This window comes from Talpa occidentalis, unplaced genomic scaffold (genome assembly GCF_014898055.3).
Source record: "Talpa occidentalis isolate TD23 unplaced genomic scaffold, MPIMG_talOcc4v2.1 talOcc4.17, whole genome shotgun sequence".
Lineage (NCBI taxonomy): Eukaryota > Metazoa > Chordata > Mammalia > Eulipotyphla > Talpidae > Talpa > Talpa occidentalis.
Window position 1 is genome coordinate 42,976,992 of NW_023601754.1, and position 16,186 is coordinate 42,993,177.

Genomic DNA, 16,186 nt, shown 5'->3' on the forward strand with positions numbered 1-16,186 from the left:
CTGTCATCGTTATCTGTCTCTCTCCTGTTGTTTCAAATTTTTGGTATCTTTTTCTGGGTTTCTCTCCATCTTTCCATATTTCTGTTTCTCTCTCTCTGAATGGCCTCCTGCTGTCACTGCATCACTGCCTCTGTCTCTTGTTTCTTTATCTTCCTGGCTTCTGCCCTCTTTTTCAATCCCCCAGGTGCCTCCAGGGGGACTTCTCGGGGCCCCTGGGTGGGGGTAACTGCTCCCTGTGGGTTGGGGAGAGCCTGGGACTGCCTGTGGCCCTCCCTGCCCGCTGGGCCTATGCCCGCTGTCCGGATGTGGACGAGTGTCGCCTGGGCCTGGCACGGTGCCACCAGAGGGCCACCTGCCTGAACACGCCCCTCAGCTACGAATGTCACTGCCAGCGGGGCTACCAGGGCGACGGAGTCACCTACTGCAACCGCACGTGAGTGAGGCAGGGTTTCCATGGAGATGTTGGCCTGGGACTGGGCACGTGGAGATGGAGGGAGGAAGTGGTCATGGTGCTGGGATCCCTCTGTGGAACCAGCGTTCTGGTGAACTCGGGGTTTGTCCCCTGCAGACCGTACCTTCCCTAGAGTGACAGGGTCCCCGACATAGCACTAGTTACTGTGGAGATGGGTCGCCCCTGCACTGTGAGCCATAGTCTTCAGGGTTGCCATGGAGATGGAGGGGGATCAACTTGAAAAGGAGTTTTTTACAGAGCTGATCAGCAGTGGTACGAGAGCAGATAGGAGTTTGCATGTGTGGGTGTTACCCCGGAGACAGGTCTACCCACAGAGTCCAGTCCTGTGGGACAGGCAGCAGCTTGTGATAGTGCTGCAGGGAGATGATGGGGTGGAGGGCTGCCCTGGGGGCTCTGGGCCTGCCCAGCCTCCCCCTACTCTCTTGTGGCCCCTCAGGTGCCTGGAGGACTGTGGCCATGGTGTGTGCAGCGGGCCCCCCGACTTCACCTGTGTGTGTGACCTGGGCTGGACGTCCTACCTGCCTCCGCCCACACCCGCCCCAGGGCCCCCTGCCCCTCGATGCTCCCGGGACTGCGGTTGCAACTTCCACAGCCACTGCCGCAAGCGTGGACCTGGCTTCTGTGATGAGTGCCAGGGTGAGCGGCACCCCAGATCTGGCCTTGGGGGGGGGCTCCTCAGGGTTCTGGTTTCCTACCCCTGCATGGGCTTCAGGGTCCACTCACCCGGCTCTGGGTCCCCCTGCCCCCATCCCTGCTCAGAATCCAAGTTTCAGGGCCACCTGTCTGTTTGGCTGGGCCTCAGTCCCTGTGGGGACTTTCTCTCCCCACCAATTTCAACCCTTGTTATTCTTTGAAGCAGCCAAGTGGGGTTAGGGAGCCAGCTGAGCCAGATGGTCGAGACCCCTTCCCACCCTTGCCCCTGACCCTGCATCTGTGGGGTCTCCACAGACTGGACATGGGGGGAACACTGTGAACGGTGCCGGCCTGGCAGCTTTGGCAATGCCACGGGTTCAGGCGGCTGCCGGCCCTGCCAGTGCAACGGGCATGGGGACCCGCGTCGTGGCCACTGCGACAACCTCAGCGGACTCTGCTTCTGCCAGGACCACACTGAGGGTGCCCACTGCCAGCTCTGCTCCCCTGGCTACTATGGGGACCCCCGGTGAGCCAGGGGCTAACCACATAGGGTTTGGGGGGGTATCCTGTAACCATGGAAGGGGGGGCCAAATGGGTCTGACTCTGGCTCTCTTCCATCTCCCCAGGGCCAGTGGCTCCTGTTTCCGGGAATGTGGGGGTCGTGCCCTCCTCACCAATGTGTCTTCAGTGGCGTTGGGCTCACGCCGGGTTGGGGGGCTGCTGCCTCCAGGTGGCGGGGCTGCAAGAGCCGGGCCAGGCCTGTCCTACTGTGTGTGGGTTGTCTCCGCCACTGAGGTGCTGCAGCCCTGTGCCCCTGGGACTCTCTGTCCCCCACTCACCCTCACCTTCTCCCCTGACAGCAGCACCCCCTGCACGGTGAGCACTAGTGTTTAAGCCCATGTCTCTCTCACCCAATCAGAATCCTTAGACAGGCCCTGACCCCCATGTCCATGTTTTCTTTATCCTTTAAATGCTAAGCACTACTCTTCAGACCCCCAGCACTTTGTTCCTAGGCCCACTCATTTTCTGGACTGCAGTTCCCCATTCCCCAGATCCTCAAACACCCCTTTCTCATTCCAGGCAGGTATATTGATAACTTGTGTGCTAACTCTGATTGATTGGTAGTGGCCACCAGGAGCTGTATACTGAGAAAAAGGCTCCATGGAGAGTGCCTGGTCGATTAGCCATGTCTGCGTGAAAACAGGGAGGCGGTGACCTCTCAATCTGCCCAGGATATTCAAACAGCTCACTTCCCAGTCTCAGATTGCACGCTCCTCTTGAGCTTCTCCTCCCAGACCCTGAGCTACTTTCTCATCCTCGTCATCTCCTGATCTTCAACTCTGCTCCCTTCCAGTTGAGCTATGTCCTGGCCTTTGATGGATTCCCACGCTTCCTGGACACAGGTGTCGTCCAGTCGGACCGCAGCCTCATTGCTGCCTTCTGCGGCCAGCGGCGGGACAGGCCTCTCACTGTGCAGGCCCTGTCTGGTATGGAGGTCGGGAGGAGGGGGGACATCTGTCCTGGGCTGTATATACCTTGCCCCCTACACCTTGCCGCCTGAGGTGTGCTTAAGACCCAGCTCCATGCTGGTTCCAGGCCGATCTGCCATTGACTTGCTGGGTGATGCCATCTCTAGGACGCACTCTCTTGAGCTGAGAGGCAAACAGAAAGGATTGCTCTGGCTGGGCTACCTCTTAGGAGAGAAGGGTCCAGTAGGACATCTTAGTGGCACACGGAATGTGGCTGAGACTCTCCCCTCCCTGATAGTTCTCAACCCAGGGGCTCCTTAGCAATGTCCAGAGTCATTTTGAGTGGTCATGATCGAAGGCGAGACTGGCATCTTGGAGGAGGAGGCCAGAGATTCTGCTTTGCAGTTGACAGTGCATGGAACAGTCCCCACTTCTGAGAATTACCAGGCCCCAGACGTCAACAGTGCTGAGAGGTTGAGAAAGCCAGCTTAGTCTGATGGCGAGGCAATGGAAATAATGTTAGCCAAGGTGGTTAAAGTAGTAGAGTTGGAAACGCTTCCTTCCTATTGTAACTGAGCATGACTCCAGGCCTGGGAGAGGGCATGGTTGGGAGAGAGTGTAGTTGGCCTGCTGGAATTACACACAACCCCAGGCCCCTCACAGTGAGCAGCTAGCACTGAGGGATCCTCTCCTGAGCCCTGCAATGAGCCAGGCCACAGCTGGACACTGGGGCCGCCGCAGTGAACAGGAGACGCAGGCACTGTCGGAGCAAAATACACTCAGAATAATGTCACCTTCACTAAGAGACAAGAGGAGGCACAAGAGAGGGCCCTATGTGGGGGAGGGCGATGACTCCAGGTGGAGGAATGTAGATGCCCAGGCCCTGGGAAGCAGGAAGGGGGCTGGTGGTACTGGAGCATGGAGTAGGGCTGGGAGAGTGGTTGCTGGTGGAGGTCAGAGGGCCGGCCTGTGGGGCCTCCTTTAAAAAAAAAAAAAGACTTTATTGAGACATGTTTTACACATATAATCATATAATTAACTGCCCTCCTCCCCCATTCTGCTTGCCTAAGAGGCTAGGTTTTGGGTAAGAGCAGGATGGAGCTGTGGAGGGCTTGCAGCCTGCCAGGGACAGGATCAGATTCTAGTTCCTAAAGGATCACTTGGGCTGCTATGAAGGACAGTGCCTCGGGCTTTCAGGAAGGGCACAGGGAGATGGCACTGGTGACCAGGCTAGGCAGCTGAAGAGGGCAAGTGTGGGCAAACAGGAGAGATATTTAGGCCTTAAAAGCAGCTAAACTTGGATTGGACAAGGAAGAGGGCGTGCAGTGAACAGGAGGGTGGTTACTAATGGCAGGGACTGTAAATTATCAGGGTGCCTTGCTTCCCCGCCCAGTTCTGCTGGGCTGGAGCGGTGCCCTGGAACGAGGCTGTGCTGCAACACCCTGGCCTCTCCCCCCACAGGGCTGCTGGTGCTACACTGGGAGGCCAATGGCTCCTCATCCTGGGGCTTCAATGCCTCAGTGGGCTCTGCCCGTTGTGGGTCAGGGGGCCCTGGAAGCTGCCCTGTACCCCAGGAGTGTGTGCCCCAGGATGGGGCCTCGGGCGCAGGACTCTGCCGATGTCCCCAGGGCTGGGCTGGCCCCCACTGCCGCATGGCTCTGTGTCCTGAGAACTGCAATGCCCACAGTGGGGCAGGAACTTGTAACCAGGTACTGGTGGGACAGGGCAGGCTGGGTGGGACAGGGTGCCCCAACAGGGCTCCCCTGAGCCCCCTTCTGTTGTCCCCTAGAGTCTGGGTGTGTGCATCTGTGCTGAGGGCTTTGGGGGCCCCGACTGTGCCACAAAGCTGGACGGAGGGCAGCTGGTGTGGGAGACCCTCATGGACAGCCGCCTCTCAGCTGTGAGTTGTGGAAACTGCTTTTGGGAGGGTATCCTACAGCTTCCTCTACTCCTGGGCCCTACACCCTCAGATTCTTCCCTATCCAGCCTGACTGTCATGACCTTAGCTCAACCACTCATGTCCCCACACCCACTTCCACCCAGGACACGGCTAGCCGCTTTCTGCACCGCCTGGGGCATACCATGGTGGAGGGACCTGATGCTACCTTGTGGATGTTTGGGGGTCTGGGCCTGCCCCAGGGACTGCTGGGAAACCTGTACAGGTGAGGGCTTCCCTGGAGATGTGGGATACTAGCATGAGGGAGTCACCTCAGGAGGTACTGGGATACTTGTTGCAGGAGACTGACCTCAGGGACTGGATACTTATTTGGGTGGTACCACTCTGGGGTGTGGTAAGATAAAAGATGACTGTCACAGGAGGTTGTCCCATGGCATGCTGGGATACTTGGGGGGGGGTTACCCCAGGGGTGCTGGGATGACTGACTAGTGAGGCTGCTTTTTTTGCCTTTCTACCCCAGGTATTCAGTGAGTGAGCGGCGGTGGACACAGATGCTGGCAGGAGCTGAGGATGGGGGTCCAGGCCCCTCACCTCGCTCCTTCCATGCAGCGGCCTATGTGTCCTCTGGCCGTGGTGCCATGTACCTGCTTGGGGGGCTCACAGCTGGTGGTGTTGCCCGTGACTTTTGGGTCCTCAACCTCACCACCCTACAGTGGCGGCAGGAGAAGGTAAGCAACCCTCTCCAACTCCCACAACGGGACGCTGAGATCTGCCCCTCAGAGGAAATGGTTACCAGGGCTCTAGCACTAGTCCTAGAACTGAATTCCACTAACCATCCAAGTCAGCAGTATCCTAGGCTGCTCCCTGGCCATGGGCATGCCATGCTCTGGTCAGCCAGACTGTGGAGTGGGGCAGTCAGCCCCATGCAGCTGGAGTGAAAGCCAGGAGCGAGGGCGCTACCTGAAGTGGCGCTGAGGGGCAAAGATAGCCCAAGGTCTGCTGAGTGCCTACCCGGATCATGGCTGGTCAGAACGGGGCTGACCTCAGCGGTTCCAGGGGACTGTAGGAGGCTCTTATCTCTTCTACCTACCAGGGCCTCCCGACCCCTCACCCACCCTGACCTCTTCCCTCCATTCCTCAGGCCCCTCAGACTGTGGAGCTGCCAGCAGTTGCCGGTCACACCCTTACTGCCCGCCGAGGCCTGTCTCTGCTCCTGGTGGGCGGTTACTCCCCTGAAAATGGCTTCAACCAGCAGCTGCTTGAGTACCAGCTGGCGACTGGCACCTGGGTGTCTGGGGCCCAGAGTGGGACACCGCCCACAGGTGGGCCTTGGGACTGGGAGGGCCCAATACCTTTGACCTCCCGCCTGTTCTGGGCTTCATGTGGGCCCTAACCACTTCCATACTGGTCACTGTCCTGGAACCTTGTCATCCCCATCTTCTGCCACCCCAATTCTCAGGGTGCTGTCCCTTTGGTTTCTTTCTTTAGCTCTCCAGACTCCATGATCAGCTGCCCTCCTCCTGCCTAGTAACAGTGGGTCACCTTCCTGCCCCAGGTCCTCTATCACTGCCCCCCAGGTCTCCTGTTCCCACCTGTCCTTTGACATTCCTTGGTCACTGTCCCCAATTCTGACCGCCAACATCTCTTTCCCAGAGTCTCATGGTTGTCCTTTAGAACGGAAGGGAGAGAACAGGTTGAGAAGGGCTCCTAGGTCAGGGCCTACTAGGGTAATGGAAGGGGAGCCCAGGAAGTGGGGGGGCATCAAAGATCTCAGACCTTTCCCCTCAGTCTCCTTGCTCACTCGTCTCTCCCCTACTCCCCCCAGGTCTCTATGGTCATTCTGCCGTGTACCATGAGGCCACCGACTCCCTCTATGTGTTTGGGGGTTTCCGTTTTCATGTGGAACTGGCGGCCCCATCCCCTGAACTCTACTCCCTGCACTGCCCTGACCGCACCTGGAGCCTGCTGGCCCCTTCTCAGGGGGCAAAGGTCAGGAAAAATGCTGCAGACATGAATGTGGGGGGCAGGAGGGAGGGGACCTCCTTTCCCAGTGCCCCCAGACTGGTTCCACTCTGGATTCCTATCCCCTCTGCTTTCAGCCCCCTAAACCAAACTGTGGCTCCCCCAACGCTCCCCTACTTTCCCCAACTTGGAGGAAAGGACCCTAGACCAGGAGGGCAGATGCCTGGATTCTGCCCAGTTCTGCCCGACTCGGTATTGCCCTCGCAGCACCCAACCTGGACCTCTCCATCTTAAAAACATGGCACTTCCTGCCCTCAAGGCCAAAGGGGATGGTGGGGTGGCTGTATGGCCCAAGAGGATTGTGTTTTCCATCCATAAACGTTTTCAAGCCCTTCTTGGGGCTGAACTGTGAGGAGGTGAAAGTCAGAGAGTTGACTTGAGATCACAGGGGGCATCTCATGCAGTCTGAGCTAGATTCTTGGGGAGCATCACAGGGCATGGGGGTTCAGGAGTTAGGAGGGAAGGAGGTGGCTCTGGGAATTGCTATGAGGAGGTGTTCTGGGGGCAGGGGTGGGATTTGAGGAAGGTTAGAATTGGGTGAACTATGGGAGTGGGGAGATTTGGGGTGTGGGTGGTCTGAGAGGCACGGAGTAGTGTGGGCACTGACAGGCCATCCCTGCCACCTGTCTCTCCAACAGCCCCGGCCCCGACTTTTCCACGCTTCAGCCCTGCTAGGAGACACCATGGTGGTCCTTGGGGGGCGCTCGGACCCTGATGAGTTCAGCAGTGACGTTTTGCTCTACCAGGTCAACTGCAACGCCTGGCTGCTGCCCGATCTCACCCGTAAGCCTCTCCTGTCCCCAACCCCATCTCCGGACCCCCAATCATTAGTACTCACTTCCTGTCCCCTCCATGTTACCCAAATACCAGCAAGATACCCTCTGTCCTTTCTTTTCTTGGGAAAGTTTTGTTCTTATTCTAATTATAAAAGTTATAATATTCATTGTATGTAATTTGTAAAACTGGAAGGAAAAAACCCCATTGTCCCCCATCTAGAGACAATCACTAACAGTCTTTGCTGCTTATTGGTGAGAAGGGGCTTATTTTCTGCCTGTTTACTTCACTCGATGCTCAGACTGACTGTGTGTACGTCTCTGGGCCTGCTCCCTTTTTACTTCTCTCTCTGACCTACTGTCTGTCTCTGTTTTAATCTCTATTTTCTACTGCTCTGTAACTCTTAATTTTTTTGAGGATTAAAAATTATTGAGGTGAAATTTACATAACACAAATGAACCACTGTAAAGCGTGTGATTCTGCAGAGTTTAGTATCTGCAAAATGCTAGTACTTGCAACATGGCTACCTCTACCTATCTCCATTCTTTTTCTTTTTTAAAAAGATTTTTATTTTACTTATTTTTGGGTAGAAGAGCTGGGGTGTAGGCCAGAGGTGCAGGGTGTGAGAGGATTCACCAGAGACAGAGTGGGGAGCAGAACAGGCAGATCTACTGAATTGCACTGCTGAGGGGAGCAGCGGGCGAGACAGGAGAGGTCTGCTGCACCATATGAGTCAGCTCCCTGGCCAGGGATCAAACTCATGCTGTAGTGGCTGGCGGTAGCTTAATAGTGCTGTCTTTTACCCCTGCACCACCAGGGAGGCCCACCTATCTCCGTTCTTATTCCCCTCTCCCTCTCCCTTTGCTCTGTTTGTGTCTCCCCTGTCTTTTGTCTTGCTTTCATTATGCTTCTCTTGCTCTGTCTGGCTTAGTCTCTTCCCATCTGCCTCTGCTCTCCTTAGCTGTTCTGGGATCAGCGTTCTTCTCTGGCTGGCATCTCCTTGTGAGTCTCTTCCCACGTTTCCTGCTCTCTCCTTCTAAATGCCCTGTCTTTTTTTCCAGGCCCAGCCTCTGTGGGTCCCCCAATGGAAGAATCTGTGGCCCATGCCGTGGCAGCAGTGGGGAACCGCCTGTATATCTCGGGGGGCTTTGGGGGGGTGGCCCTGGGCCGCCTGCTCGCCCTCACTCTGCCCCCTGACCCCTGCCGCCTGCTGCCCTCACCTGAAGCTTGTAACCAGTCTGGGGCCTGCACTTGGTGCCACGGGGCCTGCTTATCTGGGGATCAGGCCCACAGGTAACCATGGTGACTGACAGTGCATGGGTGGGTGGCACTCATACCCTCTGAAGGGGATTCTATCCTGGGCAGGCTTGCGGGGAAATCTTGGGAGTGGATAGTCTGGTTGGGATACCAGCTCTTGTGGGGAAATGGACACAGGGGTGGCTGGGAGAGCTCTGAGTGTAGGGGCTGCTATGTGCTGGGCTGGAGGACTGGTGCTGCCATGCCCCTGAATGACCAGTGGGGTTTAGAGCAGCAGAGGTTTGGCACTGGGGCTGCACTGAAGCCTTTGAGAGACCGTTGGGGGAGAATGAGACTGGAGTGGGGGCTGGGGGCCACTCCAGAGGGGCTTCCAGGGCCTCCAGCTCACTGAGCCCTCACAAGTGGTTGGGAATCCAAACACCTCAGGAAGCTACAAGCACCCTACTGGGTGGTGCCGGGCTGCATGGCATCCTGATGTGAGACAGCGGACGAGCTTTGTTTTTCCCACTAAACACTGTGTGTATTAATATTAATGGGTTTGTTATGGAGTGCTCCCCAGCATTGCTAGGGCTGCTATGTAATAGTGGGTGCACCCACTGCTTTCCTGAAATCTGGAAAGTTCTGAAACACGTGGATCTTCAAGGATGTGGGGTAAGGGGCTGTAGGCCTCCTTTATGGGTTGAGCAGACAGGGAAAGTTTGAGCGGGAGAGGGCAGGGGAAGCCCTGGGCAGAAAACCCCTGGGGCAGTTGTGAGGGATGGGGTGGGAGTGAGAAGGGGAGGCTGCAGGTGGAGACATGGGGAGGCTGGGGCGGGCTTAAAGGACCAGGCTGAGGAGAGACTGCAGGGGCAGATAGGAGAGGACTGTCAGAAATTCAGAAGCAGAGGCCATGGTAGCTGGAAGGTTAGGAAGATGTGCCATGTTTCAAGACAGGGTGACAAGTATACAGAGGACCTTCACCAGCTGGGGTGGGAGCAGAGCAGGTTTGGGCCTACGTTGGGGAGCCTGCAGATTCAGGAGGCACCAAAAGAGGAGGTACATGGGGAGGAGGGTGCGGCTTGGCTGGGAGTGATGAGCCAAGCCTCCTGCCTCCCCAGGCTGGGCTGTGGGGGCCCACCCTGCTCCCCAATGCCACGCTCTCCAGAGGAATGTCGCCGGCTCCGGACCTGCAGTGAGTGTTTGGCCCGCCATCCCCGGACCCTGCAGCCAGGAGATGGAGAGGTGAGTGACACTGGGCAGGGCTGGAAGGGCATTTCTAGATGTACCAAGCCCAAAGGCTGTGATGGGTGGGAAGTGCTGGGTCAGGAGGGGTGCTGTGGCCCCGAGCACCCCACTGAGCTGAGCCATCTGCTCCTGCCAGGCATCTGCCCCCCGCTGTAAGTGGTGTACCAACTGCCCCGAGGGTGCCTGCATCGGGCGCAATGGGTCCTGCACTTCGGAGAATGACTGTCGGATCAACCAGCGAGAGGTCTTCTGGGCAGGAAACTGCTCTGAGGCTGCGTGCGGGGCGGCTGACTGCGAGCAGTGCACCAGGGAGGGCAAGTGCATGTGGACACGGCAGTTCAAGAGGACAGGTCAGCCCAGGCTTGGTCCCTGAGGGGAGCGTTTGAGGGCCTGGACTCCTGGGCTGAGTGAGAAGGGGGCTGGAGTCCGAGCAGGTTCTCATTCCTGTGCCCCCACCCCAGGGGAGACCCGCCGCATCCTCTCAGTGCAGCCCACCTATGACTGGACATGCTTTAGCCACTCTCTGCTCAACGTGTCCCCGATGCCAGTGGAGTCATCGCCCCCTCTGCCCTGCCCCACCCCCTGTCACCTCCTGCCAAACTGCTCCTCCTGCCTGGACTCCAAGGGTGCTGACGGGGGCTGGCAGCACTGCGTCTGGAGCAGCAGCCTCCAACAGGTACTCGCTGGTGTCCAGGGGACCCTCCTCTCTGCCTGCATTGCCCTTCTTTGCCGCCTTTCCTCCATCCTGCTTCCTGCCCCATCTGCCAGCTCTGGCCCCTCCAGGGAACTTTCTCTGTCCTCCCACTTTCTTTCCTTTCCTCCTGGTGACTTTCTTCCTTCACCTGAGTCTCCCTGCCAGTTCTGGACTCCTGGACTCTTCAGCATCTGGGTCCAGCTCCCTTCTGCCTCCTGCCCCTCCCTTCCATGAGCCTTAGCGTCTTCCCTCCTCCCTCCCAAGCCTCTGGCTTCCCTTCTCCATCTCTTTTCTCTGCTTTTGGAACTTGTGGTTGAAAGAGATGGAACCCACTTGTGCTGGTTTTATTATAGCGGCTTGTGTTAGTAGTAGTATAAGGAACTGGGCGCATTTGGTGGCACCTGACATAGGAAGTACTCCATCATCTTCCGCTCACACGGCCTGCATCACAGCTATTCTCTACATGTTTCCATCTCCTGATTTCTCTTGGCTTGATCATTGACGGACACAGCCAAAGTGGCGACCTTTAAGCCCAGACTGAGACTAATTCCAGAGATGACCGTTATCTTTGTTCATTGGTTAGCTCACATTCCCGAGGTAGACTCTAGCCCACGAGTTAGGGGTCCAGCCTTGGAGACGGGGCCAGGGTGGGGTCTACGCGCCATGTGGGACCCTCGCTGGTGGCTGGGGATCGAACCGGCACTGCAGAGGCTGCAGGCAGCTTTGTAGCCCAGTGCTCAACTGCTGCGCCACCAGGGAAGGCACCCCCTGTACTTCTTACTGATCTGCCACACATCAGTGATTCACACCCCCTCTTTCTTGGGCGCAGTAATTTGCTAGAACAACCTGTGGAACTCAGAAAATAATTTACTAATACCAGTTTATCATAAAGAATAGCAGTTTATCATACCAGTTTATCATAAAGAATACCAGTTTATCATACCAGTTTATCATAAAGAATACCAGTTTATCATAAAGAATAAAACTCAGAAGCTGCCAAATAAAGGGATGGCTAGCGCAAGCTGTGGGGAGTGGGGTGCAGAGCTTCTGCCTGTCTGGCACGCCCCCTCCCATGGCCACGTTCGCCAACCTGGAGCTCTCTGAAGCTCATTGCTTAAGACTTTTTATGGGGCACAATCTCCAGGCACCCACCCCCAGCTCAGTGGATGTGGCTGAAGGCCCCAACCAAATGCTTGGTCTTTTGGTGACACCGCACCTAGGGCCACGCTGTTCAGAAGGCTGCACCTTCCACTAGGACGTTGGATGGTTGTACAACTTAAATGGGAAGCTTTTTAGAGCATGGACTGGAGTTTTCACTTGAGTGTTTTCCCAAGTCCTTCCTGCTGGGAAGACATCAGGCTCCACTGCCTGGGATGCACCTACAGGGTCACTGCTGCTGGGTGGGGGGCTGTCCCCGCCAGCCTCGAAGTGCGGCCCTGCCCTGTGGCCTCCTCCCCAAGCCCTGGGGTCCTTCTATGATCCAGGTTCTTTCCAAATACTGAGATTGCCATTGTGGTGTTCGTCTCTGTGGGGAACTCCAAGGGCCAGAAGGCAACGCCTGAGGGCCTGTGGGGGCATGCTACTGCCCCAGCTGCTCTGGGCCTACCAGGTGAGAGTGCTGCCCCGGTGAGGCAGGCGGAAGAGGAGGGGCCGTGAGCAGAGTCGATGCTGTGCATGAACGTGAAAGAATTTCCCCCAGGCCTCCTGACTTCTGTGAAATATCTTGGTTAAAGCATTAACCCAGATTTTCACAAAACACTGCCGCACACATCAGGCCTGCACTTAGAGTGCAGCCAGACCTTCAGGAGCTGGCTCCAGGGTGGCCAAGCACAACCACCTGTGTTGTGCTTTTGAATGACTTGGACCTCAGAGGCTGGGCTCCGCAGGGGCCTTCTTTTCGCTGGCTGTTCAGACTTGCTTCTCTCCTCCCCTCCGTCACCAAATTCTTTCTTGTACCCTGTTCTGGGGCTCGGCGCTTTGCTAGGCTGGGGGCACAGGTTAGCAGACAGCTCTCAGAACTTACGTTCCCATAAACTGTCTCTTCAGGGAACAGTTTATGGCTTTGGGCATTATTGCATTTGGCCACTAAAGAGGTCATGACTGAAAGCACCATCACTGTGCAGACTGGGGCTCTCTCTCCCCACTCCCAGCTGGCTGCCATCTGCCGGTGGGTGCACTGGCATGAGGTGTGGAGGCCAGCCTGGCAGGGCTGGCTGGGGCAGTTCATGGCTCAGTGCTCGAGACATCAACCCTCGTGGGGCTCAGAGCTTCGGCCGCAGTGCGTGGTTCTCTCTCAGAACTGTGCTTGAGTGCTTTCAGGCAACCAGCCCAGAGCAGTCTTTCCTCTCACACAGCACGTAAGGCCTGAGCAGTAAATGAAGTGCTTTTGTGCACGAAGGGAAGTGCCCTAGTCTGAACCACACTGTGCTCCTTGTCTGGGTGCCCGACACCCTGAGTGATGGCCTGTGAGTTGCTATGCGGCCAACCACGCACCCCTTAGCTTCCCAGCCTAGGGTGGGAGGAATCTGGTGCCCCAGCAGCAGGCCCATTTTTTTTTGCCAAACATTGCGGCCCCCTCCCAGCACTAGTTTCTGTCTCTACCTGGGGTCATTGCCAGGCGCATAAAGGGGACTCAGATGAACACAGTGGTGCCTCTTGGGGTCCTGGGTGGAAAGTGCAGCCAGGCCTTACAAGGGACTGGAACTGATTAGACAGCTGCCTCCACTGCCCCTGGGTGTGTAGTCTCACCTCTGCTTCCTTCTGCCTCTGCCCTTTGCCTATCACTGTCTGTTCTTTCCATCTGCTGCCATTCACTCATCCAGGTATCCTTGCTTAATACAATCCTCTAAGTTTTAGGGATGATTCTAGCCAGCTCAGAATTCTAGTTAGAAGTGCTTGGGGGGAGAGGATGACCCCAGCCAATGTTCACTTTGTCCACCTGGTTGTGACCAGGGGAGGTGTGATCGCCCAGAAGAGGGCGCAGTCTGGGAAGATACCAGATGCATCTGTCCACCCCTCTTTCCCTGACAGTGTCTGAGCCCCTCCTACTTGCCCCTGCGATGTATGGCTGGAGGCTGTGGGCGGCTGCTCCGAGGCCCCGAGAGCTGCTCCTTGGGTTGTGCCCAGGCTACCCAGTGTGCCCTGTGCCTTCGGCGCCCCCACTGTGGCTGGTGTGCCTGGGGGGGCCAGGACGGGGGTGGCCGCTGCCTGGAGGGTGGACTCAGCGGCCCCCGGGAAGGTAAGATGCATGCAGGGGTGGGGCAGAGGGGCTGACCTTTGACTGGAGTCTGGCAGAGAACATTGGGGTAGGGGCTGTCCCAGAAGTGGCACTTGGGGGATGTAAGAGCCAAGGTTTGGGTGGCTGGGTAAAGGCCCCCAGGTAAAGTCCTCCATCCTTGTGCAGGGCTGATGTGTGGGCGTTCTGGGGCATCCTGGGCCTTCCTGGCCTGCCCCCCTGAGGATGAGTGTGCCAATGGGCACCACGACTGCAACGAGACACAGAACTGCCACGACCGGCCTCACGGTTATGAGTGCAGCTGCAAGACGGGCTACACTATGGATAAGTAAGGCTGCAGCCAGACCCAGGGGCCTGGGGGAGCAGGCTGGGACAGGCTGGGTGGGACGCTGGGGAGCAGTACCAGATGAGACTGGGCCAAAGACAGCAGGGTCCAAGGTGTGAAGTTGGGAGTCCTCCAGGAATGGGCCGGTAGGGAGGGGGGGCAGGGAAGTGCAGGGGCTTCAATTCCTAGGTAAGTTTAGTGGGGGGGCCACAGGAAGAGTGGGGATCTCTGGCTAGCTCCTGGAGGAGCTGGTGGACAGGGCCCCAATGTGGGGAGAGTCAGGGACAGACCAGGGCCGAGCTGGGTGCTGAAACGAGGGGCCCCTGCCCTGCTCTGACCTGCCACCCCACCCCTACAGCGTGACGGGGTTGTGCCGCCCCGTGTGTGCCCAGGGCTGCGTGAATGGCTCGTGTGTGCAGCCTGACCACTGCCGCTGCCACTTCGGCTTTGTTGGCCGCAACTGCTCCACCGAGTGTCGCTGCAATCGCCACAGCGAGTGCGCCGGCGTGGGGGCCCGTGACCACTGCCTGCTTTGCCGCAACCATACCAAGGTGGGTCTCAGATCTCATGCCTAACTGAGGGCACTGAGCCCCTCCTTCAGCCACACTTAGGCACATCAATAAGTCAGGGACAGGGAGGAGGCCACACAGTGCTATCCCAGGGAGGTTGAGAATACTTTGGGGACACTGTCCAGTTTGTGTCCTGGACTTGTCATCTGACAGAGAGTAGAGGGAGTGAACCCCCATCACTGGAAATGTGTGAGGGAAGGCAGGCTAATTCGCAGACTGGTTGGGGTGACCTGAGCCCCTAAGCCCTCCCATTGTCCTCAGAACCCGCCCCCTCACCATCCTTGCATCCCCATACCCCGTGTTTCTCCAGCCCCTCTGACTGCCCTTTGCTGGTTTCCAGGGCAGCCACTGTGAGCAGTGTCTTCCGCTGTTTGTTGGTTCAGCCGTGGGGGGCGGGACCTGTCGACCCTGCCATGCCTTCTGTCGCGGCAACAGCCACGTCTGTGTCTCCAGGAAGGAGCTTGAAATGGCCAGGAGGGAGCCAGAGAAGTACTCACTGGATCCAGAGGAGGTGAAAGAGGCAGGGCCTGATTCCTGGGTCTGAGGGAAGAGGAGACTGGCCTTAGCCTTTTGGTGATCCCCCTGTCCTTCCTTGACCAGATTGAAAACTGGGTGACAGAGGGGCCTAGTGAAGATGAGGCCGTGTGTGTGAACTGCCAGAATAACAGCTACGGGGACAAGTGCGAGAGCTGCCTCCATGGCTACTTCCTCCTGGACGGGAAGTGCACCAAGTGAGAGGAGGGGCCGGGACACTTGCCCTGCTCGCTGGGATTATTGTGGGAAGCCAGACCTCCTGGCCCTTAGTCAGGAAGCAGGAAATCCCTAGGGAATCCCAGGCTGGGGCAGGGCAAGTGGGGAGTGAGCTGAACTTAGTTGAGAGACTCCTGACCCCGCAGGCCAGTGCCAAAACGCAGGCTACTGGCTGCCCTGGTGAAGACTGGTGGGCAGACGGAGGGCCACTGAGGGAGAAGCCTCAGGACATCTCTATCCCATGCCCTCTCCCTGGTCAGTAGGCTCTGAGTCCATTGGGGCTCTAATGCGACCCTGCTACCTGACAGCTCTGTGCTCCTGGGCAAACTGCTTGACTTTTGTGAGCCTCAGTTTCCTCTCTGGCCTGTGGTACGGGTTGAAACTCACATATACAGCATCAGTCTAGGAAGTCCTGGGAGTTCTGTGACCTCCATCTTCTTTCCCCTCAGATGCCAGTGTAACGGGCATGCAGACACATGCAACGAGCAGGATGGAACGGGCTGCCCATGTCAGAACAACACAGAGACGGGCACGTGCCAGGGCAGCTCCCCAAGCGACCGCCGAGACTGCTACAAGTACCAGGTGCGGCTGAGAAGCCAGTTATGAGCTAAGGGTCCTACGCCCCCAAGGGGGATGGAGGATGAAGTAGCCCTGACAACATGGCCCTGATATTTGTGTTCTTGGGGATCAAGGTAGCTTGATAGACAGTTTCTGAGTCCAGTTTCTGGCTTTGGGCAGTTATACTGGGGATCCAGAAATGAGCCTGTGGGAGCCCTTTCAGACTGAAGAGACAGACTCCATTACAGATAGTTAGAGGTGAAACTGCCCAGAAACCAATCTCAGTACCTTAAGAAAACATATTGAC

General features: G+C 57.3%; 1 protein-coding gene across 1 annotated transcript in view; it reads left to right on the forward strand.

Moving 5' to 3' along the window:
* Positions 1-16,186, forward strand: part of MEGF8 (multiple EGF like domains 8) — a 38,396-nt gene that overhangs the window by 15,733 nt on the left and 6,477 nt on the right. The window contains exons 19-40 of the mRNA XM_037516687.2: positions 185-433; positions 909-1,108; positions 1,421-1,631; positions 1,732-1,981; positions 2,460-2,592; positions 4,036-4,283; positions 4,364-4,474; positions 4,618-4,736; positions 4,992-5,199; positions 5,613-5,793; positions 6,297-6,460; positions 7,132-7,276; positions 8,329-8,560; positions 9,622-9,745; positions 9,885-10,098; positions 10,210-10,424; positions 13,473-13,680; positions 13,846-14,005; positions 14,361-14,553; positions 14,912-15,082; positions 15,172-15,302; positions 15,771-15,903. Of these exons, the coding sequence (XP_037372584.1) occupies positions 185-433; positions 909-1,108; positions 1,421-1,631; positions 1,732-1,981; positions 2,460-2,592; positions 4,036-4,283; positions 4,364-4,474; positions 4,618-4,736; positions 4,992-5,199; positions 5,613-5,793; positions 6,297-6,460; positions 7,132-7,276; positions 8,329-8,560; positions 9,622-9,745; positions 9,885-10,098; positions 10,210-10,424; positions 13,473-13,680; positions 13,846-14,005; positions 14,361-14,553; positions 14,912-15,082; positions 15,172-15,302; positions 15,771-15,903 (4,000 nt within the window). The remainder of the gene's footprint in view (positions 1-184; positions 434-908; positions 1,109-1,420; positions 1,632-1,731; positions 1,982-2,459; positions 2,593-4,035; positions 4,284-4,363; positions 4,475-4,617; positions 4,737-4,991; positions 5,200-5,612; positions 5,794-6,296; positions 6,461-7,131; positions 7,277-8,328; positions 8,561-9,621; positions 9,746-9,884; positions 10,099-10,209; positions 10,425-13,472; positions 13,681-13,845; positions 14,006-14,360; positions 14,554-14,911; positions 15,083-15,171; positions 15,303-15,770; positions 15,904-16,186) is intronic.